A 25,591-nucleotide genomic window follows, 5' to 3' on the forward strand; every position below is an offset into this window, starting at 1 on the left:
GGAAGACAAAGGATTTCACATCTAATTCTGCAAAGCCTTCTATCCTCAGCGCCCCAATCTGTGGGCCAGGATGTACTTTGGTTATTTGATTTTATTTATCCAGTCTCAAGCTAAGGGTATAATAAAGCACATTATGCCAGTTGCGTGTGTGGCAATGCTGGATATTTTGCCTTTTACCATGGTAGTTGATTATAATGCACTTTTAAAGACATGCTTTCTAAAAAAAGGAATATTGGTACTTTTATGTGTTTGATTCACACAGTATAGTTTGCTCAAGTCCTGTTATTAAGTGTGCTGGTGGTTACATCTAGAAAGCAAAAAACGTGCTGAGTAGTGTTTTATCAGCACAAATCTACCATTTCCACTAACCATAACAGTCAGGTTCTTCTGACTCCTAACTGCCCCCACTGTAAAAATTAACGGTACAGTTGGGTATTCCCGGAACCCCAAATAGCCATCTGTGAGGACATAAAGCAGTTTGAAGGGACAAATAATTACCCCTCCCCCCAGCGAATGCAGTGCCTAATCCAAACATATCCTTCCTGAAATAATTCAGTGCCTGCTTCTGAGCTGACTGACTGGAAAACAGCGTGGTTATGGTGGCGCCACTCGTGCCACCATGGTTAAGGGGACGGGGAGCGACCTTATGCACTGTGTGAGGACGGGGCTGCTGGGGAAGGACCTTGCTCGGTCCACCAGCTATTGCTCCTCTGGCTTTTATAATGAAAAGGAGAGCATGCGTAGTGTTAATTAAACAAAAAAAAAAAAATATGCAGAGGATGCCAGAAGTATTTCATCTGAAATAAAGCAAACCAAAATGCCTTTTGTTACTTCCTTAGATCTGTGGCGCTGTGCCAGCTCCTCATTAGGATTAGCAGGGTTGGGACGGGGAAATTCAGGATCAATCTGAAATCTTTGGCAGACACTCCCTCCTTCTGCAACCAGGCCCGTTTGGAAGCTGCAAAGCTGGGCTCTGCATAGCAGCACCCATGAGCCTTGTAGGGCTGCGAGAGAAAGCGCAGAAGAGCCCAGACAGGCCCACAGAGCTCACCGTCTTGTTCTGAAGAAGGTAAATGTTAAGTTAATGGTTTTGAAGTCCTCTGTGCACACATATGTTCTAAGTCCCATATGGTTGGGACTACAGTTAGCGTCACCATGCAGAAGAGCTGTGCAAATTTTTATGGGGCTGTTGCTCTGTCCCCTGTAGGGTAGGCTGCCCCACTACTGCAGGTTATGGGCCAGGGGGGCATGTGTTGGTGTCTTGGAGGCCAGCGGGGCCCTGCCTGCCTGCTGGGGGACGCAGCCAGCCCCATGCCAGCTGTGCTGGCCGTGCCCCATCCACAGACAATGGAGCCATCCATCACCGATGCCTTCAGGAGAGAGTCTGCAGCAGCGTTGTGCAATGCTTCCTGGCCTCATCGGCCTCCCTGTCACCAGCACCCTGGCTTGTGCCAGCAGAAGCCGGAATGAAGCCGGCCGCCGTGTACTTATACAGTAGGTATGTGCCGGCTCCACCTGTGGCTGAACAGTGTTTGTTTACAGCACTCCCAGTCTGCAGCTGGATACTTGAGAAAGGGATGTTCGCTGTTGTGCAGTTACTATGCAGTAAAGCTAGGGATCTGGCTTAAACCAGCCAAAGATGGGAATTTCAGAGCTAATCCACTAACGTTCATCAGCATGAGCTCATTTATGTTAGCCCATAAAATCAGCCAGTTCTCAGGCACTTGCACAGCAATGAAAGTTGTGCCTGTGCTTTTGTGGGAAGAGTTGAGTTAGCGTTCGGGAGAGAACAGTTACCCCAGGAAACACCGGGACACTGCTCTGCATTGTCAGAGTTTAGTGATTTATTTTTTTAACATTATACAGACAAAATAGTGGCTATTGTGTAGGCACGTGCTGTCTATTAGTGGAGATCAGGAAAGGGAAATAAACCACGCATTACTGAAGAATAAGATCATGATTGCGGTCAAGTGATGGCAGAATTTCTTTTTTCTCTTTGTCAAGCTGATTTGTAAACATTCTTCAAACAACTGTGCAGACAGCAGTTCCACAGCTTGGGGAAAGAAAAGCAAAGATGAGGACAAATTCCTCTGTGCAGATGTGTTACAGGAACTGTAGGACCTGTCCAAAAGTTATCTGGTCATCTCCAGTTGTCACTGAGAGCTACGCTGCACATGCAGCCTCTGAGCAGCGTGCTGTAATCAGGCTGTAATTTATATTTTATCTCCAGTGATGATAGCTCTTAAAAATGTTTTCTGGTGTATTTGCTCTTTGATGCGTGCTAAGCTCCTGTTAGCATTAATGGGAGCAGCATGTGCCGGGGGTGGAGGGGGCAGACACCTTCCCCTGCCTTCATGTCAGGATTAATTGCATTTTGCTTATGCTTATAACTTCTGCGTGATGACAGATGCCATGCACAACTGAAAGTTCTGCTATTTCTTTTTTCTGTTTTTCATATCTTTCTTGTGTCTTTTGTCTGCTTTTCGACCACTTTTTGACACTTTGAGCCTGGAGGAGAGCTGCAGGATTGGGCCCATATTTCAGAGGCCAGGTGTTTGCTCAGTGCTTGCCATGCTTTCAGACCACTGTCTATTTCCTGCCCTTGAGCAACATGACTGCCGTAAAGCAAAGGGAAGCATGTGGAGAGTATGCTCCAAAGATGTTGAAATGAATCGCTTCAACCAGCTCACATTCCAGCCTGGGAAACAAACTTGCCTTTGAGTTTGGATTCCCTGTGGAATGCAGTTCTTTCTTCCCATTTTCCTCTTATTCCCCTTTTTGCGTGGCTGACAGAGAGAATCATGCCTTGGAATGAAGACATTTAGGACACCGGGTTTTTCTGGTAGGGCTCCAGGTGCGATCAGTAGCAGATGAATGGTGATCTTTAGGGAAAGGCCTGCCTATCCAAGGGATTTTTTTTCCACTGTGACTGCTTTGTCTTTGCATCTGAATAGGGCACAGGGCTCTTGGGTTACAAGTGGCTCTAGCCAACAGCTCATAAAGCTTTGCTCTGGCTTGCGTGAGATGGGGCACATCACATCACAAACAGGTACTATAATTATCTGTAATAATGGTGTTTGCTTTTGTGAAGCAATTACTAAACTGCATTGGAAAATGCACAGGATGTGCTGCTAGTACTTGAGTTACAAAATTAAAAGAAGCTCAGAGTGAAGTTAGATGAAAGTGAACATATTTATCCTTGTCAGACTTCCTACCATTTTGCACGCTCATATTGATTTCTTTTGACACGGTCTTCTTTTATTGTGTACCGTATATATTTTTTAAATCCCTTACCGATAACAGTATCTGCTAAGGGCAATTGTAAAAGGAAACTGAAGTATATTAAACCTGCCTGGAGTCAAAATGTAATCTAACACCTGTAGTCTGCAATTTGTCATCACTTCATAGATACTTTTCCTTTTTTAATAACAGTTGCGGATTTTCCTGAGTTTTGACCTTAGGATACTGTATAATCCAAGAAAAGCAAGGAAACTAAACCACAGTCTTTAACACAGCTTTATGATGTCAAGGTGTGAAATCACTGCTGTGAGAATGAGCCCAAAGAAAATACTTCATTTGGGGCTGGGATTGGTTTTGCAGTGTTTACCCAAGCAGATATATTTTTGCAAGGAAGAAAAAAGGTAGTAGAACTGCCACATTTTTTAAAAGAGAGAAATGAATGCAGGTGCAAATTGTAACTTCTGCCACAGTTTCTTGTACAGACATTCCTAGGAAACCTGTAAAGTGTCTTGGCTCAGCAATCATGTCTAATTGCTGTGTTAGCTGCTGCAACCAGGAGGCTGTCAGGGTGCAATCTTGTTTATTGCAGCCGCTTGCTCTGCTATATCCTTGCTTGCTTCTCTATATGAAGATAAGCTGCTGGAGACAAGGGGTAGCGGGTGTAAGGTTGTTTGAGTAGGCTATTTCTCTAAGATCTGCTATGAGGGGCAGGCCCTACATCCTTCCATGTATAACATTTATCTGCAAAGTGGTGGAAATTGTCTCATAAGAAACTCCTGACATGATAGCCAGCACTGTTTCTAATTGGCTGCAGTGGCTGCATAGGCAACAAAACGTGGCACTGCATGGTGTTGTCAGCTGGTGCCCTGATGGCAGCAGGCAACTGTCTGTGCCTCCTCCACATCCCACCTGGCTCCACTCACTGACTTCACATCTCTAGTTCCAACCTGAATGAGGGTGGGAATGGAGGCGAACATTGGCAGAACAGTGAATCCAGACAGAACTCAACACAGAGCAGACAGCGGCTTCAGTGGCACAGCGTCCATTCAGTCTGGGTTTGTTCACCTTTTGTTGTTGTGGGGACGGCTGTCCCAGCTGCCAGAGACAGGTTTCTTCTGCAGAAACATCCTGAGAAGCAGGGAATGGGGCATGTGAAGCTATGTGGTGATCCCTTCCCCCCAATACTTCTTGGCTTTGGATTTTAGAAAGACCACAAACCCTTAGCTTATTACAAGTAATCCTGATCACTCCCATAATGATACACTACATTATATACTCTCCTAAACTTAATCATTCAATATCTCACTTCCTTCCCTGTAGGCATGTACTATTATATTTTACACATGGCTTCCAGCTGGTTTTCATTGCGGCCTTCAAATCGTATTTCAGAACAGCGCGACTTAAGACCAGTCATTTTATCTTTTAAAGTCAGCTTCCATCATATTAGTTTTCCTGCAAGTTTTCTGCCAGGGCTGGTTAATTTGTTTGAAAAAATGACTTTGTGTATGAGGTTAAAGCCTGCCTGAATGAAACTTCATAACACAGCATCTCTCATACCTGCTCTGTCTGGACACGAGGAACACAGCAGTGCCTGGTAGAGTTTAAAAATGGAATCTCTTGAAGGGATGGAAAAAAATAAGTCCTCTGGGCATGGAAGGAAATCTATATCTTCACATTTGATTCGAAAGTAGATGGGGAGATGGTGAGGAGGGAGGGAAGGGGAAGTCAGCTCCAGATGTGGTGGCTGTGGCGGGGCTGCTCCACCTGTGGGCTGGCAGCAGTGGGAAGGAGACACGGGTGGAAAGTAGAGGTGGGACCACAGAGCCTTCCGAGGCCTCTGCTGTGAGGTGCCTGCAGGGCAAGCTGAGCCTGACACCGAGCGGAGTGAGGGAACACAGCGTCAGGGATGTGCTGGGGATGCACTGCAGAGGGAGAGGGGATGGGAAAGGCAGTGGGCAGCGTGCCTGCCCCTTGGGACCTTGCTGTCTGTAGAAGGAAAGCTGCACCTGGCTACTGTTTTTATACAGTTTAGTGGCACGTTTAGGACGCAGTTTGGACATGTCTAGCTGTGTTGTGAAATGTGCTGTAGCCTGTTATTTCATCACAGAATAGATGGGCTTTTCTTTTTTGCAGTATGGAAGCAGAACAGGGCTGACTCAAAATACAAAGGGTACAGCAGGCTGTGCAAAAGGGCGTGAAGTCGATGGAAATGGTAACCATAGATTTAAGGGCATAATAACAACCCTACAACCTAAAAATCTGCAGTGTGAATGCTGGGCAGTTTGTTTGAAGAGGATGTGGTGCGCAGAGCCAGGCACAAAGTAAGCAAACTGCTGAAATCAAGCACTGTATTTTAGAAATGCAGTTCAGAGCAAATAGCACAAACGTAACTTACATTTCATTTTGTACCATGTGCCTCAATTGTTTATTCGTTTCCCATGGAAAGGCACGCACTTATATACTAAACAGCCCGTTTTATTGGAAGGAAATACAAAACTGATCGCAGCCTAAATCCAAAGGAAATTCTGCAGATTTATCTGCTCATATGTGTAATGTCATATCACTGAAATGCATTCGTAGTGCCACTAGAAATCCAGAGCGAGCCCCCAGAAATGAGAGCAATCCTGAGGTCTTATGCAGTGCAAGAGCAGCTTTAGGGTTTTGTGTTATTTAAGAAAACAGTAAGACAAATGAAGAAAACCCAACCTTTTCCTAATGGTTTAAACTGATAATTCCCGGTTTATGTATTTTCCTCTTTTGGAAACGATGGAGAGGTCACTCCAGAGAAGGAAGGGTTAAGGAACATTATTCTTTCCCTCCTGCTCTCGGCCTTCTTTGGTTGATTGCTTTATAGATGCTGTAGGCATCTCTTCATCTCCTTCAAATTAAACATTTTACTGCTGCTGATCCTGTATTGTTGGATTTTTTTCATCATTATATTTGATTGGAAGTCTTGTAACGTTTTTCAGGCTGGATCATTTCTCATGCTATTTGTCAACTGAAGAGGAAGAAAAAAACACTTCTGACTCCAAGAATGAACTGAGTAATTCACACTGTTTCTGGATGTGTTTCTATCTGTGTTAGCTGCTACTTAAATTTAGCTTCTGCTTAGCAGTGCTACATGAGCTTTTTCACATGACACCGTCTGTAAATTCACTGGCGGTTTGTAGTGTGACATCCTTTTCTTTTTGGCTGCTCTGGGCCTTATGGTCAGGGGGCAGGTCCAGAGGGCACTGCAGTGGAGATAATGTTGGTGGGGTCTGTGTTGCAGAGGCATGAGGCTGGGTCCTCAGCTGGCATCAGCAGCCCCAGTACTGCCAGTACAGTACATCCCAGGCTCTCAGTGCTCCCTGCTGATGTTGGTACAGATCTCAGCCTCATCTGTAGTGCCTCTCTTTGGAAACATCCGTCCTTTCCTTCGAGAGCAATCCATTAACAAAAAAGAAATGCTCAAAGAGCAACTGAGCTGTTCAGTTCAATGGAACGTTGTGCTCTTTTATTGCATGATATGTAGTAAAACACATAATACTCAGCATTTCCATTTGAGTTCCTCCTCTCTCCTAATCCTTGGTTAGCTCCATTTGACACCTGGAGTGTTTACATGCTTGGGAGGAAAACGAATTCATTGGCACCAAAATACATCTGCAGTTCTACTCAACAGAAGCTCTTCCACGTCCATATAGACCCTCCTGTCACTGGTGGCAACACCTGCTTTTAAGTGACTGCTGTGGAGCTGCCTCCTCGTTCCAGTGCTTTGTCACTGCCATGAGCATCACTCTGTGCCGCTGCCATGTGCTGCAGTCCTTGGGATGTGCAGGTGCAGTCATACAGGTGCTTTGCCCTGCCTTGTATATGGGTGTTGAGCTGGGACAAAGCCCAGCATGCCTGCAGTGTGCCTCCTGCAGCCAGAGGCACAGGCAGCGCAATACAGCTGCTCTGCCAGGACCTGAGCTGTGTTGCATTCACACTGACTCCTCCAGGCTCAGTGCCCTGGCAGAATGTGTGCAGCGGGCAGTTGGTGGGGAGCATTGTGTGCTTTTCACAAACTGTGGCTGGAGATCACTGGTGGCGTACGTTGCAGTGGCAGTATTTGATGAAGGAAATGGCTAAAGGGCTCTTCAGGACAGAGCCATTTCATTTCTCTGTGTGGACAGTCTGATGTTCCACAGTGGACTTTCATTACGCATCCATTAATAACTTGAACAGAAGAGGATTTTACTGGGAGCCCTGTGTGTGTGTAAAATTCAGTGCAGATTCTCAACAAATTTCCATTATTTACTCTTATTTTTCCCTTTAGAGAGCTTTAACGTAGGGCTGATTTTCTTGATGTTGTTTGCAGCAAAGCTGTTTTCTTCTTTGAGTGAAGAGCCAGAATTCCCTTTTATTTGTGGAAGGAAATATTTATCCATATTGATTTTGCTAGCTCTGTAGCGTTGAGTTCTAATAATTATTTCCCTGCATCTGAACAAACCCCTAGGCAAATACAGCCTTCAATCCTGTAGGGGATTTTTGCCAGTAATCTCTCTTGTATAGATTTTGTTTTAAAGAAAGCATATGTAGTCCCACCGTGTTTCTAGCAGTTCAGAGCAAGTGTTTTTTTTTCCTGGAAAACAGGCTATACAAGGCCATTCCTTAGCCATTTTAAGTGGCTGTTAGGGAGATAAAGAGCTACCCAGCTTTCTTTAAACTTGCCAAAAAGGAGATAACTGTTATGACCGTGAGACTATTGCACTTTTTGAATTAATTTTTATTTTGGCTATGTTTCTTTTTAATGCCGATGTTCTGTGTTTATTGTTTTGTATTTTTCTATTATTATTTTTTTTACGCACATTGTTTGCCTTTTGCATTGCTTTCTCCTTTCAGTCTGTAGTTACCAGTGCAGCCGCATTATAGGTAAGAAAGAAACTGGAAAATTAATTAGTACTTTTCTTCATTAAAACAAATTAGACCCTGTGTGGAGACATATATAAGTGCCTCTTATCTCAGGCACCAAAGGGGTCACCATGTACATGAGGCACTTGTCTGCTTAATCCTACAGGTGCTGCACAGACAGCAGTCCCAGCCTGCAAAGGAGAATTCCCCACCGAGAGAAGAGGCTCCTCCTCCACCCGCTGAGGACAGCTGTGCCAAAAAGCCCAGATCCCGCACCAAGATATCCCTGGAAGCTCTAGGTATCCTTCAAAGCTTTATCCACGATGTAGGTCTCTACCCTGATCAGGAAGCCATTCATACCCTCTCTGCTCAACTGGATCTCCCCAAACACACCATCATCAAATTTTTCCAGAACCAACGTTACCACGTAAAGCACCACGGGAAGCTAAAAGAGCATTTGGGAACAGTGGTTGATGTGGCAGAGTACAAGGATGAGGAGCTGCTGACAGAGTCGGAGGAGAACGACAGTGAGGAGGGCTCGGAGGAGATGTACAAAGTGGAGCCTGAGGAGGAAAACCCCGACAAAAGCAAGGCAGCTCCAGCAGACATCGACCAGAGATAATGTGAGATAGGAACACAGAAAGCAATACCGTGATCCAAGGATGTTGTTTCTGTTTTTGTTTTTGTTTTTTTTACTTTTTACTTTTTGTTTGTTTTTGTTGCGCATGATCCATGTGCAAACTGAGTGAATTCGGCATTGCCCAGTCAGACATCGCCTTGACACAGACACTTGAGTGTTACACATCCTACATGTGACCGGAGTAATCATTGTAATCACATAGGATTATGCCTTCATTAATCTTGCACTTGTGAAAGGGACATCTAGCAAGTAAACGGGAAGAAAAAGTCCTATGAAATCAATGAAGGAAAAATAACAACTTTGTGTGTGTGTATATATATATTTACATAAAATATATATATATTAAAATTGCATGGGACGGAACTTTGCAACCTGAAAGTATAGACTGTGAAATGAGTTCTTTAAAGATGAGACTTGTTTATGTATTAAAACCACTTCACAATGAGTTGCTTTGGCTTTTTGATAAACTGCCGCCTGCTCTCAGGGTGTGGTGACTATTTTTGAATTCCTATTTATTTTCTATGTTTATCCCTGATTTTTTTTTTTTTTTAATTATTATTATATGGCTTCCTATCTGGCAACTTGATGGGTAATTTTTGAGGTATGTATTTAAAGATGTAAATCAACACTGCCAAAAAAAAAAAAAAAAAAAGAAAAGAAAAAAGAGGAAAGAGAGAAAATGGAAAAACAAATCAGGGCACCTTAAAAAGAAAACTAGTAAGTTAAAGTACTTTAAACAAAATGCGCACTTAAATGGATACAGCATGTTCCACTCTTCAGACAGTCCTTTCTGTAGTGAACAGACGAATCTTCATGAGAGTAAGGATGACTAAAGCTGAAGTTCAATGCATAGAAGACTTGTTCACTAAAGAGGTCTTTATAGAAAGCGAAGAAAAATTACGTGTTGAGATTTGATGTATGGAATTCATACTTTGAACCACATTTTACTGTGGATTTTATTTACTTGTTCTCTGTTTCAGATCTTAAGACTTATAAGCTTCCTTCTTGTTGCTTTTTGTTTTTACTGAAGTGAAACACATACACACACACACGCAAGTGTAAACTTACATTGGGACACAGAATGCCACAATCCCAATAATCCAGGTAGACTGCTGAGAGATAAAGGGTTTGCGTTGCTGATTCCCATTCACCCTCCTCTCCAGCCTCCCCGTGTTTCTGTTTTAGCTGGGCTTCCTCTGTGTCATGCATTTTGTGCCAGTGAAATGAAGTGTTTTCAGCCACGGGTCTCCCAAGCTGCAGCCCCCACAGCGCTGAGCACCCGAGGCCTCCCTGCCATGGGGCACCAGGCCCTTCACCCTCACTCACCTCCTCCTCGAAGGGTTTCGCAGCGACCTAGCTAGCAACTACATCAAGTTACACAAAGCAGAGCTAATACTGACTGACTCTTCAATGGCGTGAGCGCTAAAGCTGCAATCTACTATAGTTTCTACCTGTTTTGAGGCATCATGTCACAAGAGACACTAAGTAGTATTTACTTTTCACTTCTGTGCAAGGATTTCCCAGGAAAGACCTCACCTTTGCTACCGCCTTTGCAGCTGGATTGATTTCAGACGCCTGTTCAAACCGCAACCAACCGTACCAACAAGGTCTCTGGTTATTTTTTTTTCCTTCACAGGCTTTTCACGTAACCTTGACAAAGACCTCATGCAATATCACTTGGAAAGTTATTTTCTGTTTACTACACCAGGCAATGTAATATAGCTGTTAATACTATTTATATATTTGAAAGGTATAAAAGGTAGGAGATAAAAATGAAAAACGAACCTCTATGTGTAGATATTTACTCAGAACAGACAATATACAGGGAGAAGACGTTGCAATACAAGCTAATTCTAGCTGCTCAGTAACCTCTGGAATTTTTAAGGGATTTTTTCAAAAGAAACGTTTGAAATGTAAGAGTATCTCTGCATAAATCTCATATACCTTTGCAAAATATCGGTGGGTTGCTTACTTAATACCCTTTTTGCTCATCATCCTTTACTTCTGTAGTACGCTGCAGCTTTAATCAGAATTTCAATGGTTGCTGCTTTGTTTCTCTCAGAGCTACTCTTTCAAAACTGTCTTCTTATCCTGTAGCTGAAATCACTCCATACATTTGAAAGGAAACTGAATTTTGCCAAGCTACGTTAAGTTGTTCATCTGATGATGGCATCAACATTTGGTATCTTTTACACTTCAACCAAAAATTTTATTAGGTATTTTTTCAATGCTGAGTCTTGCCTTTTTATTTTAAATTTCACTGCCAATTCTGCAGTGATTCTAAGTGAATCTGTGGGCATTTTAGCCTGTGGTCTTGCCAGAACTTTGCGAATTACAATGCATATATGTCTATTTATTCAATATCCATCATATAATATCTATTTGGAGAAAGAAACTTTTCTTGTAGTGCCTCTTAACAAAGCACAATTTTCCGCCTTTTTTTGTGAAATAAAAAATAAAAAAAAAACCAACAAAAAAACAAAAAACAAATTGTGTTTTATTGCGGTATCAACAATGTGAATAAGGATTAACATATTGTAAATGTTCTTTTTTTTTCCATGTAAATCAACTTTATCTTTGTTATCACTAAGTGATAATTAATTTTTAACTTATGTGCATTGTTAGGCTGTTAGAATTTTTTTGGTTGTTGAAATAAAACGCATTCAATAAATATGACTTCATTTGTCAAGTAATTTACTGGGCTTCTTAAGAATTTCTGCTGAGTTTAAGTGGAACGAGGTCTGCAGAATGGGAGAGGAGAATATCTGCAAGTCAGAAGGGCTGATCCGGGTGGTGTAAACAGAGGCTGAAAGACTTCTGTGAGCCCACTTGGGTGGGCACAGTGGACAAATTCCTACCATGCAAGACTTTACCGGCTTCTTATGCACACGTATGCACACACAGTCTCCTGCGGGGTCTGGAGGAGGGTGTGGGTGCTGTCAGCCCATCGGAGAACATGCTCAACACACACAAAGATCCACTTCCAGTCTGCTGTCTTCTTTTGCTGGTAGATGTTTTCTGTTTATAATTAAAAAGCCACAAATGACTGCGTGTCAGGAAACTTTTGGAGCACACATGTCCATGGTTAATGGACATAATAAAAGGCTTTATTATATTTATAGCAGGGCATCCTACTGAGTGTCTAGAGGAATGCCGGAAGGACTGATCTATCTGAGAAATGTGCGAAACAATTTTGGGGAGAATAAGGATAAATGGAAAAAATTGCTCAAAATTCTCAGGCTAACAACGTGGTGAGTGTCTGGATTCAATCCTAGCAGACAGAGCGTACAAAGCACGTCAGACTTGAGTTGTCTAGGAACTGAGGTAGAGCAATTTCTAAAAGTATTTAATATTTTCCTATAGTTCTAATACAGTTTTCTTCTTTTCAAGGCATATTTACATCTTGCACAAAACGCGTCTGTGCTCCCTTGAAGGAAAAAGAGAATGGAGGAGTGACAACAGCTACATCTTTTGATATCCAACCACCTGCTTGGTGCTTGAATTTAATCTGAGACCAAATAAAAATAAACGTCTGTCTGTCCTCTCAGGGAACCTCACCGCTCCGAAGCTGTGCACAACAGCATCCGGCCACGTGCTGAGCTCTGGAATGCACGACATCTCTCCCTGCATCGCCTCTGAAAAGCTCCTGGGCTCCCTTTGCCCCTTCCATAGGAACAGCAAGCAGGCAAAGGAGAACCCAACACCTCTGCGCCAGAGATGCAGCCTGTTTGCACCAGCAAACTTGGAGCTGGCCAACTACCTTTTGTTCTCAACTGCTGGCAAAGTCCTGGTGCGTATGGCAGGAAGGCGGGGCTGCGGTTCCACAGGCCTCAGTGGGGCACGGGCCATCCCTTCAAACTGAGCCCGTGCCCTGGGCAGCTGCTGCCAAATTGTCAGTGGTGTTGGACTGGGGCCCTTTCCTGCCTGCCTGCAGGGCAAGAAACAAAAGGAGCAGCAGCCCTTGCTTTGCTGATAGATAATTTTATACATGCACTCTGTGTGTGAGTCTAAATAATATTTACAGAAAGGCACACACACACACACTTTAATTGGGGGAAAAAAAATCCTATAAACATATGGGTTTTTCTTAGAAACAGTAAAAAAAAAATAATTTAATAGCTGCTATAGCGGAAAATTTTCTATTAATGCTTCTAGTTCTCTATACTTTACATGCTGCTCCTCCTATCTGCTTTTCATGTTTTAGTCATCCGGACATATGTATTTCCAATTGCAAACCTGTGTGAGTGAAACATAAACATTTTAAGATCAGTCTGAAATGTTTTTAAGACAATGAACGTACAGCCAGTTGCCTGAAGTTCGCTGTTGTTTAGATAAAAGTAACTGTTCAGTCTCTTCCCACTTAGTAACCAGTTATTTACACTAGACTAAATGGATTAGAATCCTTCATTGATGAAATTTGGTTTCTATCCTGAAGCTGTTAAACACGCGGGGATAAAAGCTAGGTAGGTTTGACAGTGAGCAAATGGCATCTTAAAACCATAAACGAGTCATTACAAAAAAGCTCCACTTACAATATAAAGTGCAGTGATTAATTAAAGATGCAGTTTTGACTTATTTATAGCCATTAAAAAAACATACCGGTTTTAACACAAAATAACACGAGCCAAGTCATCCAGGGGGAGAGATGCTGGCAGTCTGAGACTCAGAGAGCAGGCAATGTGACAAAGCCAATAGGGAGTGGCAAATGCAGGCCACCCCTGCAACCTTAGGGTAAGTTCACAGGAGGATGGGAAGAGGTGGCTCTGCTGTCCCTGCCCAGCTGCTCTGCTTTTTGCTCACATGCAGACCTCAGCTGCAAAGACTGTTTGAACAAGGGAGCAACAGCAGCAGTTTGAGCACTGCTTTCTGCTGGATTGGCTCTCCCTGCAAACACACTCATGACCGAATGCTGGTTCTGCTTCATTGGTGGGCGACAGTTAATAGAGGCAGAAGGAAGCAATCCAGGCAATCCATTTGAGGACCTCAAAAGCCAGAGGATCCACCAGTGCCCTCAGTAGTTTGTTTGAATGGTGGTTTTCCTCCCTGCTCAATCTGTACCATATTCCAATGGAAGCTTGGCTGGCTTTCCCTTCCAGCCTTTGTTTTTTGTTAGGCTTTTGTTTTCCAAGTGAACATCACAGGTAGCAAAGGATGCTTTGCCCTCGAGTAGCTGCTCTGACAGGTGAATGCTGCCCACTCCAGAGCCCAGTGCTCAGCAGAGCCCAGCTGTGGCCACTTGCTAATGGCAGAGTTCACCTTTGTGCTCGTTTTTAGAGTGAAACAAGGCGCTGACAAGTTTGTTGTGTTTTGTTTGCAAATGGTAACTGTTGCCCACAAAGAACCTCACACATTCACAGCCACTGCCCGCTGCACTTTGTTACACAACTTCACCCTGCGAATCCACCACGTTTGCAGCACATCACCACCTCATTGCACCTGAGCAGCAGCAAAGCTCTGCCTCAGGGTGATGCTGAGTCGCCCAGCTGTGCCTGCTCACCCTGCTCCCACATGGTGCTGCCTGCGCCATGCTGCTGCACGAGGCCTGCAAGCCAGCAGGGTCCCAGCCAATGGGAGAGGTGTGCGCTGCTCCATGAGGCGGCCGTTGGATCGCCCCCTAGCGGCCATTTTAGGTACCGCAATAGCGGCTGTGCCGTGCTGGGGTCGTGGCCGGCGAGGGTCCCTTCTGCTCTGCGTCCCTGGGATGTGGTGTGGAACATCCCGATAAGCGCCATGACGAGCTCTGGCACCGGGATTCAAAGCAAAGCCCATCCCTAGGAGAAGGGGAAATGCTTGCAGCTGCCCCTGTAAAGCATGGCCGGGTCACAGTGCAAGCCCATGCTCCGGCTCTCAGGAAGCTTCCTCAGCTCAGAACGGAGAAGACAAAATGGCCGGAGAAAGTGAGGTAAGGAAAACCCACAACAGCCTGGAAACACCTATTAAATGCAGAGCTGTGCAGTCATGGGGTGGGTGAGGTTTGGAAGGGACCCCCTGGGATCCTGCACTCCACGGGTGTCCAGCCTTTGTCTGCATGGGCTGCACGTGTGTAGGTCACTCCAGAAGTAATTATCCTGTTTATTCCCATGCACTGTAACGCTGATTGGTAGAGCACGTTCTCAGCTACAAAAAAACCTGTTCTTCAGCGCAGGCAGCACCATTAGCTCTGCATGTTTGGCAGCAATGAACAGAGCCTACGTGCTGTGCTCATTACAACCTGCACCAGCAGAGCTGACCACTGCCACTGCTGCTGCTGCTGAAACAACTGGTCCCAGCCACTGTTTGGTCTCCATTAGCGTGCAGCAAGTGTCAGTGAATGGCGCTGGGTGCCATTTCTCCACATGGAGGAATTCAGTGACACACCTTTGCTTCTTCTGCACTTCCTTGTCATTTGGTCAGCCTGCCCCTCTGCTGCCATCTGTCACAGGGCAACAACATGTGACAGAATATTGCTTGGAAGGTTCAACCTTTACTGCCACACCACCTACATCTGCCTCTGATGCAGTGGGCTAATGTAATGAGATAGAAGGCATTACTTCTGGAGCAGCCTTCATAAAGTACATCCTACAATTAATGTGCATAAGTAACAAAGCGCTTTAATTTTTAATATATGTATTTTTTGTTAGAACATTAAAAAAAGGAGAGTGACAAAGCCATAAAACTGGTGGGATGCGTGACCTTGTATTTGTGAACCTAATGCAGCAGTTTGGTTGTGTCCTACAGACAGAGGGGCTGTATGTGGGCCTTGTATGTTACATATTTTACCCTTAGCAATCTGTTGCCCACAGTGCAGCCCTGAGCTGCCAGCTGCTGCCATAACATTGCGGGGCACACAGGAGGTCTGGTGCATGGAATTTCAGTGGGTGCTTTTGTTGCTCTGGCTTGTTCTGTCACCGTGTTCAGTGGTGAGGATGTGCAGCATCGATGACACCCTCTGCTGTTGTAGATCCATCTGTGTTTTATCTCAAAGGCATTGATATCTTTTCCTCTTGTTGCCTCTAAAAATGCACGTGTGGCTGTTGGGTGAATGCTGGTTCCCTAACATGGTCCTGGCAATATCCTGTCTAAGCGCCGCTCCTTGTCACATCGATATCATCTATCAGTGCCCGATGTCTTTATAGCGATCTTGAGCAAACAGTTTTATTTCCAATGAGGACATCACACATTGATCTAAACGCTCATCTGTAATGGATCAATTTACATTAGGAGAACAGTATTTTAGCATTGCCGTTCATTATATTGAAAGAAGTATATGTTTAGTTACAGGCTAAAATCAATTAAACAACCCTCTGCCTTTTGCTGTGAGGAAGTCAACAAGCCACTCTGTCTTGGACAATTATCCATCTACAGCTCCTTAAATAAAGGCTTCCAGCATCGCCCCAATCCTCTCAGTTCTCATTTTCTCCTTCAGAGACCCCTTCTGCAATGATTGGCTGTTTTGCAGTCGGGTAAAACACTCTCAGCTAAAAGGCAACAGAAACGAGCCCATTGCTGCTGGTTTGGAGGGGGCTTTCTCAGGGCCATGCAGAGCCACACATCCAGAGGGGAAGCCTGCACGTTCAGCAGCAGGATGCTGGTAGCACACAGTGCTGGCTGTGGGAGATGCTGGGAAATGGTGATGGTGCTGTTTGTATCTTCATGAGTGTATCTTCATCATCTCCAAGCGGCACTGATTTCAGGGGGGGAGAAAAGGAGGTACTGGGAGAAGGGGAGGAATTTGTCCGGTGTGATGGTGTTGAGTATTTCAAAGTAAGACAGAAGGCTGCAAGGAGTGCTGGCGGCTTTCTGACAAAGGGAACACGATTTTAGTTGGTGAGTAGCTGCAGAGAGAAAAGGAACCTGCAGTTTCAAAAGCAAAACACATAGGGGAACTGCAGGGCAATGCAATGCTGCGATCTGAGGAGCTCATCTCGCGGGGCTGTGGCGGATGTGGCCCTGGCAGGTGGAGGCATTACCTGCCCCAGACACTGCCACAGCTCGGTGTCCTCCACGTGCCCACACCCTGTCTGCCATGTGCATCACTATGGAGCTCTGCCCGTATGAGTGCTGGGCTCTGTGCCCCAGTGCAGAGCTCATGGTCTGGGCCAGGTCTGTAGCACTATGTGTATGTGTATATATCTACACAGAGATACAGTTACATTCATTCCTTCTCTACCACACAGGCAGCTCCAGCACTTGTCCTACTCTTTCATGATACACACAAAACACTGCTGCAATGCTAATAATAATAATGAGAGGGAAGGAATAGCAGATATTACAAAGCATATTAAGAAATTGATCTTTGTTTTTCTCTTGAATAAAGAGGCAGACCTTGAAACTGCTGAAGCCATTCAGATAATTGGTTATTGGCTCTCTTGAGTGATTATATCCACCTCGGTTCCACCAAGTTCAGCAGGTCTCGTGCTGGTCAATTAGCCTTTGGCATCTGGGAGAGGAAATGCTTCATTCAGGTTTTCTCAGAGCCAGTTTCTGTAGCATATGGTGGCCTGAGCAGGAGGGGTTCCCCATGGGCAGTTTGGAAACTAAGTGCTCACAGCCTGCCCCTACACTTGGGCATTTTGGCCTGGCTGTCTGAAGAGTGGCATGCTGATAAGAGGAAGAATCTTCCCCAGGGACCGCCCTGCAGGAAAGGAGGTGGGATGAATGGGGTTTCCTCCACCCAGCATATGATGAGACCCAACTTTCCAATAGGCCAAGTGGAGCCACAGGGCCTGAGCCTCACACTGCGCTGCTGCCGCACATGGGCAGGCTGCATGCTCCCCCAGCACTGCTGCTCCCATCCCTTCTGCACTACCAGGGCTGTATGGAGCTAAACAGCTGATGCCAGTTAGTGGCTTTTCCTGCCGAGTGCTCGGTCTTGCCTTCACTGCGATGGCTGGCCAGAGAGCTCCAACACTTGCATTGCTGTGAGGCAGACCCTGAAATAATAGTTGGTTACATTCAGAGGATTCAGTTCAGATTTTAAAACCTCATCAAATAGTTAATGACTATTTCAACACAGCAGTTCCTGCAAGACTTGGGAGAGAAGAGAGAGGGAGATGGAAAAGTTATTCATGTCCCATCTGTCTGGAACGCTTGTCCCCTCCCTCCCACCCACTGAGTCACTTCCTCTCTTTATATCTCACTTAAATATTTTTTTTTCCCCTTTAGCTTATGATTAACAGGCACTCACCCTCTGCAAATTGTCTTTTTTTTTTTTCTGTTTGAATGTTAAATTTCTATTGGTAAACAGATCATGTTGTCTTGCACACAGACGTATGGGCTGAAATGCAGTGTATGTTGCATGTGACCATGTAAATGAATGCATCAACTGCTGCAACACCCTATAAACACACCTAAAACTTCTGGAGGAGGAGAATAGGTTGTTTCCAGGATGAAAAGGCCTGTGTGCTTCCTGAGTATGTGTGTGAGGTGATGGTGATCATCACAGTGAGGCTGTAAGCTGTAGGTAGGTGGAGGCTGGGAGGGGGAAACAAACCTCCTTGAATAGGTTACATGAGTTCCTGAGGCTTCCTGGTGAAGGGTGAGAAGATGAGGCCTTTTATTGGACACTGCAGAAACCTTGCCTGTGCTCTGCCTGCTTGAGCCTTGTTGCATGTAGTCCAGAGATGGGACGTTGTATCTTCTTGGTACCTGTACTACAGAACAAGTCTTACTCCTCGGGAATGTTGGGTTAACAACACTCAGAAAAAATAACTGTGCTTTGTTTTAGAGCCAAACACTTGAGCAGCTCTATCTGACTGGGATAATTCACAGAGAAATACCAGCAGTGAGTGCTCAGCTACTAGCTGCTGCCTTTTTCTGTAATCCCTTTTTGCAGCAAGATCCCCCTGGCTTTTCTGGTTCCAGTCAGTTGGCCATCAGCTAATGGGTGATGCAGTAACCTGGGTACCGTGTCTGCTGAGGGATGCGGTGCAGGCTGGGGCACAGATGTGTCACACAAGCTCTGCAGTGAGTCAGCCTGGCTCCTGCTGGAGGTTGTAGCTGTGTGCAGGTCCTGCAGGGCCAAGGGATGGCCCTGTGCCAGCCTCCCAATTCCAGAAGCTTGCTGCAGGGGTGCCCAGCCTGCCTCTGTGCTGGCACGGCTCCATCACTGCTGGTTTTGGCTCTGACTCTATGTCCAGTGAAAGTAGCTGTCCAGTGCCCAGAACTGCACCTTACGAATTGCTGGTCTGGCTGGCCTCTGAGACCAGTGTCTGCATCTTACATGTGTGGATGGTAGTGCAGGCAGGCTGGGACGAGAGCAAGACCTGAGGGTGAGCCTGACTTTATTGTAGCTTCACCAGGCGTGACACTGTGCCTGTCAGACCCTGGCAGATTCCCTCTTAGGATGGTGCTGAGTGGCAGTGAGACAAAAGTTTAAACCATTTTGCTTTCGTAACACCTAATGGAGGACTGTTAATTGGCCAGGCAGGCTTGTGGGAGGGCTGATGTATCCAAGGACGGTGTGCTGTGTTAGTAAAAGCTGAGCAAGCACAGGGCTGACGTTGCTGGGTGTATTTTGTTTTGTTTTTTAAAGGAAGGTTTGTTAGTTTATTCTCCCAGGCCTTTTCTCTGATGGGTAGCAATGCATTCCTTAGGGATTTCCTCCTTCAGCTTATTTTTGGAAACAGTTTTACAGACATGCATGCGCGGACAGTATAGCTGCCCTTGTGTTATGTATGATAGCTAATGAAATTAGTATTTCAGTTGCCTCAGGCAACCTTTGGAAATAACACAATAGCTTCAATTGTTTATTTCCCTGAGAGATGTTAATGATTAACTCTGAAAAAAAAAAAAGTGATTCTTCTACCTGTACTGCAGAAACTTCCTTAGCTCTATGCAACAGCGAGATATCTTTAGGTAATATATGGCTTGCAGAAAGCTAAGCTCTGTAACATTACTGTGCAGATAGATAGAATTGGCTGCTGGAAAACTGCTTCAGCCTATGATTTTAGTGCTGCCAGCTGGCAGAAATGATCACATATGTAAAACCCTCAGCTGAGCCAGAAAACCTGAGTTCAAATCTCTTGCCAAGGATTGTAGGATAGAATGATTAACCTGATTTTATATTTCTGGATAACTATCGAGTGCCTGAATATTTATAGTAATAAATGTCTTCCATATGTGCTGATACTGCATCCACAGAGTGTGATAGCATGATATAGTTATTGTCTTACTTGAAGACGCTAATTATAGCTAATCCTATAGGCACATGAATCATGAATCACTGGCCCAATTTCTGCCATCTCCTGTAGGTGCATCTGACTGCTCATGTGAGCAATGCGGGTCAGCAGAGAGCTCAAGGCAGGTTACAGATAGTGCTGGGGATCCTGAGCTGTGTTCTCAGAAGCTGTACGAGTACTTGGTATTTAAGCAAGTGGGCTAGTATAGTGCCCACCTGCTGCTGATACCTTTTGAGAATTACTAGCAGATGCCTTAATGTACCTTTAAGCATCAGGATGCCACTGAACATGCACAGATTTTGAGCTACAGGCCTGTGGTTTGAGTGGCCCTGGGAGCTTCTAAGTCAAAACTGTCCCGGGCTCCCAGGTTCCTTAGACTAGTTGGTGCCTGTGTGGGGGGCAGTGCATGTGCTTGCTGAGCTGGCTCAGTGTGGTAGTGAGGAGGCTCTGCTCCTGCAGCACGAGCGCTTCTCCACTAGTGCGCCAGGTTGTGCTCTTAAACACCCCTTAATGCAGTAAAACCTCCTCAGTGCAGCAGCTGCTCTCCACTAGGTTGGAAAAGGCAACAGAGGCGCTGTATGAAAGTTATGGTGTTGTAGTACGAAGGCTATAAAAACAGAGGAAGAGGGACTAAACCACCGTTCCAGTAGTTTTCCCTTCGAAGAGAGGTAAGCCCGCCCAGACGTCTTCCTTTTAAATACTGACTACTGCATCTGTTTTAAACCAAAAATAATACCTTTTGATTGGAAATGTTTCAATAACATTATTTGTGCATTTTATTGAGGCAGAGGTTGCAATTATTAGAGTCGCTAGGAATTTCAGACATTTAAACACAGCCTTTATTTCTCCAGAGTAAACCACATCCCTGTGCAATTATTCTTCTATCTAAATGCCTTTAAACCAAGTCCTGAACCAAATCTGACATTTATTGCTGGTGGTCCCTCTTACAAATCACCCCTTGAAATGAACATGTGGGACTAGACAAGGACTGAAGAGGTAGGGACTGGTGCCCTGGGCTGCTGAGGAGGGCAGAGCCTGCTCAGCTGTGTTGGGCAGCCCTGGGTAGCTGCTGAGCTTGCAGCTGCTGGTCTGGTCAGGTATTGGAGTCTGGGCCTTGCAGACTCTAATAGAATAAAAAGAAGGGATTGTCTGGTCATGGAAACCACTTCAGCCATGTGATCACTTTATGGCTTTTCTCTCAGCTGGCCTCTCACCAAGAAGCAAACAACTGCATCTGTGGCTGAGAAGGGAGTCAGCTCAGCAGCCAGAATGCTCCCCCAAGTGTGCTCTCAGTGTTGCCCCTTAATCTTTTCAGCAAACCTTTTCGGAAACTTTAATTAAAACCCTGAGAATGGTAAGGGTCCTCTAAGGCCTGAATTTCCTTTGTCTTCTGGCCTCTCTGCACACACTACTGGCAGCAGAGTCTAGGCACTTAAGTACTTTCAGTTTCAGTTTCTTCTGGCACAGTGTAAGGAAGGGTTTGTGCCTAAAAGTTCTTTAAAATCTTGACATCAGTCAAACAACAAACCTTGAAGCCAATGGAGGTGCACAGCTTACCTTGGGACAGCTTGCTTAGGAGGTGATTTGGGGCAGCAGTAATGAAAGAGAAATCCTCCTTACCTCCCCAAGGAAGTTTCACACCTGCTAATTGAAATCCCTAGTCTGGCTTTTTGGAGGGAGCAAGATTAAGCTCATAGTAGAGTGTGAGGGTATCAATCATTACCTTTGTCTGCTATCTCTATTAGCTAGGAGAGTTTACTCGCAGGTACTGCTCAAGAAGCAGTGCTCTGAAACCTGCGTAGCATAGCTGGACACTGGTATGCCTGGAGAGGAAAACTGTCGTCTCACCTGGTAAATCTGTGGGAGCTGTTTGCTGTCCTACAGCACTTGGCCAGGGTTTCAGCTTCCATAACTCTATCCAAAGTGTGTGCCCCCTTCCTTTCCCCAGGGTAGTCTCATGTTGATTGACCCCATGCCTGAGGCCCGAGCAGTTCTCCTGAGAAGCATTGCTCTTGCTTATTCTTGTGATGATGGTGAGCAGAGCAAAACACGTAACTCTATTAAACAGGGAAAAAAAAAAAAAACCAAAAAAAAAAACCAAACAGCAAGATGGGCCTCTAACAATTGCTCATCTGAGGGCCAGCAGGTTCCTGGCAAGAGTGTGTGTGTGCGTACATACACACTTTGAGGTTTTTGTCTATATAGCAGACCAGGTCTTGAGTGCCCTGTCAATTAAAGTCAACGATTCAAAGTGATTCACAGCAGATTACACCAGCCTGTCTCTTGATGGAGTTTGCTCTGGTCCTGCGCCTGCAGGTGCTGCACAGGCTGCCAAGCCTGGAGCAAGCCTGCAGTTATGCTGTCAGCCTCGCTTAGATCTAATGCTTTATGACAACTGTCTACCTGTAATGTGATAATGGGCTGAAAACATCTGCAAAATTGATAGGGTCTCTCGAAAGAAGGAGAAACTTCAAATGTGGCAGGCCTGACTCTTTCTTCCACAAGGTTTGCATGAGCTGCAGAAGGTGTAGCTGGGAGGTCTGGTTTTCCTTGTGCCCCACCAAGAGGGGTGGCTGTGTTGGTGGCTATGAAGATGCCAGCCTCCAATTCTCTCCAAGTGCAGGGGAGGCAATCTGTTGCAATTTCAGGTGTTTTAGATCCGCTGTTAACTCTGAATCCTAAGACAGTCTGGGCTTCTACTTTTTAAGGCTTCCCGTGTTCTCTCTCCATAATCTTGGTGTTCTGGATAAAATAGTCTTTTACACATCAGATATTTCCAGAGTTTATACACTAATTTGGTTATGTTTAAACCCCGAAATATTTGTCATTGACTAGAATGAGTAACTGGTAGCACTTGTAAAGAGATAATACGTGACATCAAGTCACACAGCCTGTATCGAAGGGGCCAGATTCATGCCCAGCTTTTGGCGGTGTGGTCCAGGAATAACAACAGTGACTGTGGACCATACTCTCGGATCAGAGTCCCTTCTGGAGAAAACAGAGGTGTTTACACAGAGCAGGGTTGTCCTAACAGCCATGTGATAATTGCTGAGAGGCCCGAGGCCACAGCATATCCCTTCCCTTCCACTTCTCATCCTCCAGAGCATAGGTCCTTGTGGTAGCTCTGACCCCCACACTGCTTGCTGTCACATCTGTGGGCTTATCTTGCTTCTTAAAGAGCCCATAAACCGATTAGCTCTGGGTAAATGATCCCTGGGCTGTCTTTAGAATAATTAAAACCAAAAGGCAAAGAGTTACTCTGGACTATCAGCAGCCTATCAACAAAACTTGTGCCTTGAAATGTGTGTTCAATTTCTGTTATTAAAAGGCATGGAGCCATATGTGAAACATTATCACGCATCTTTGTGAAATTAGCAGAACTATTTGAACAACCATTTTGTCTCTATCAAAACAGAGCCTTGTTATTATTGTTTTTTCGTACTGTGTAGGAAGGTGAGAGGGCCCTTGGAGAGCAGGAGGGCTGAGATAGGAATCGACTTCTGTAGGCTTGGCTGTATCTGTCTGCTGTGGAGAGCTGGGTGCTGCCTGAGAAGCCCAGGTAGGGCTGGTCATAAAGCAGGGAGAAAAGCAAGAGGAAGAGCCCGACATTACCTGAAATCCCGTGCAAGAAAGGTTACCTGTGTTTCCTCTAACGTCTTAATTGCTCAGCTTTGAGTGAGGTTTTCAGAGGACTTGCCAAGTCCAGTTCCTGATAAAGTCAATGGAAGCAAAAAGGAAAAAAAAGAAAAAGAAAAAAAGCCAGTCCTGAGTGTGCTTTTGTGCTTTGAAATCCCTGCTGCTTATGGTTGGGAACACAAGCTGGAAAAGTGATGTCGCTTCTGACAGTGTGTGAATTTTCAAATCAGGCTTAGGCTTCTTTTAAAATAAATAAATGTAGCCCTCAGTTTCTTGAACTGCCCCTCTGAAAATGGAACCAAAACCAATTCAGGGCAAGGCTTTCTGGAGGAAAGTGAAGAAAGAAGAGAATCTGTTTCTGATGAGAAGCGACCAAGGGCTGCTGGTAAATTCAACATGCAACCTACAGTGGGGCTGACGGAAAACATGGTGTGTTTTGTCCTATAATGGATGCTTTAAAAATAGTGAAAGAAGAAAAAAATCAAGTAGTGACCTGTTTGGCAACTGACCCTAGCACGCCAGTCTGTCCTGTGGGCCAAGTGCTGGCTTTGCATGGCACGCCAAGGATTTGTAGCTTTTAATGGATGAAATTGAAACCTTTTTTTTTGAGTATGCATGTCTGGTTTCAGTGGTGGTGAAGATGAACAAGATTGTATTTGGAGAAGATAATCGTTAAAGAAAATGCCGTTGCTTCTTGCCAGCCCTAGTTATCAGCCAAATGGACTGAGATAAGGCAAACAAAGCTGAAGAAATACGTACAAAATCAGATGATTTAGTCTGCTTAGTCAAACTGAACAACAACATCCCTTGGTTGTCGTAGCTGAACCAGCAAATATAAAAAAACCAAAGACAGCCAACCCTACACTTACATCCCACTTGAGGTTTTCACGCTGACAACCCAGTCGCTAAGTATAAATGGTCCTCCCACTGCTGGTTTGTCTGAGTCTCGGGTTATATTCTGGGATATGACTGCATCACTAGCCTCTTGATCTTGTTTCTTGGTGTTTTTTTTTTTTAGCTGAACAACTACATTAGGACTGTTTTTCCTGTGCCAAGTATTTCTGCTAGAAAATATTTTGGAGAACTCACGTAATAACAAACATGTGAAGGATTTCTGATATGAAAGAGTCTTGCTTATGTTCGTTTTTTAGCTCCAGAGTGAGATTAACTTTGTTCAACAACTGCTTAAAATCTAAACCCATATGTCTCCAAAAATGCAGTGCCCAGAACTACAGGCTCTTGGTTCCTCTAAAGTAGAAATAAGATATTTAGTAATGTTTGACATGACCCCCGATTACCTGGGCTCAGCACTCCGTTATTAATATAGAGTGGTGGCTCTCATCCTTTTTCTGCAGAGCTGTGGCTTCCAGTTGAAATTTGACATGTTTTGCTTTTCTGAGATCTTCCATGCTTCCTTTTAGAAGCAGCTCACAAGTGCCCAAGGTTGTGAGTACCAGAGCTAAAAACCAGGAATAGAGAAAGAGAAGCTCCTGACCTAGATATTGTGCTGTATTTGTGCATTAACAGTTGTTGCATGTAATTGTCATTAGTAAATAGGCATATTGTCATTGTTTTGTACACTGAGATTCCATCCCTTTTCCTCTGACAATGTTATATGGAGAATTTAGGATTTCTGATATACTGAAAATGAACCAAACCAAAATGCTTTCAGAGACGCTTTCTCAGTCCATAGCAAATAGCACTCGGAGCTTATGTGACATCATAATCCAGTAAACTGAAAGCACCTCTAAATGTGATAAATTGCCACTGTTAGCAAAAGGTAGGCATGTTTTGGGGCAGGACAGAGCAATGCACAGCCTGAAAGCTCTCACTCTGGTTAAGCGCTGGGGGCTCAGCAGCCATTACAAGGGACTTCTGCACATTCTCTTTTATGAAATCAAGCTAACTTGCAAAACACAGCTACTTTTTTGGCTTTACAGAAGGATGTTATTGTGCCTGGTGCCAGTAATGCTGACTGTGTTAGAATGGAGGAAAGGGAACCACCTCCCTGGTGCGTCTGGGCCAGCAGTCTGGCAGCATCCCA

General features: G+C 44.8%; 1 protein-coding gene across 6 annotated transcripts in view; it reads left to right on the forward strand.

Annotated features, from left to right (window-relative positions):
• Positions 1-12,458, forward strand: part of SATB2 (SATB homeobox 2) — a 124,948-nt gene extending 112,490 nt beyond the window's left edge. For 3 of the 6 annotated variants that reach the window (XM_015868181.3, XM_015868185.3, XM_015868184.3), the window contains exon 11: positions 8,279-11,428. In XM_015868181.3, coding sequence (XP_015723667.2) covers positions 8,279-8,734 — 456 coding nt within the window. In that variant the 3' untranslated portion in view covers positions 8,735-11,428. The other 3 variants (XM_085553393.1, XM_085553394.1, XM_085553392.1) reach the window with 3 other exon arrangements.
• Positions 12,459-25,591: the final 13,133 nt, after the last annotated feature.

This window comes from Coturnix japonica, chromosome 7 (assembly GCF_054131305.1).
Source record: "Coturnix japonica strain WE chromosome 7, WE-NBRP24, whole genome shotgun sequence".
In the NCBI taxonomy this organism is placed as follows: Eukaryota; Metazoa; Chordata; class Aves; order Galliformes; family Phasianidae; genus Coturnix; species Coturnix japonica.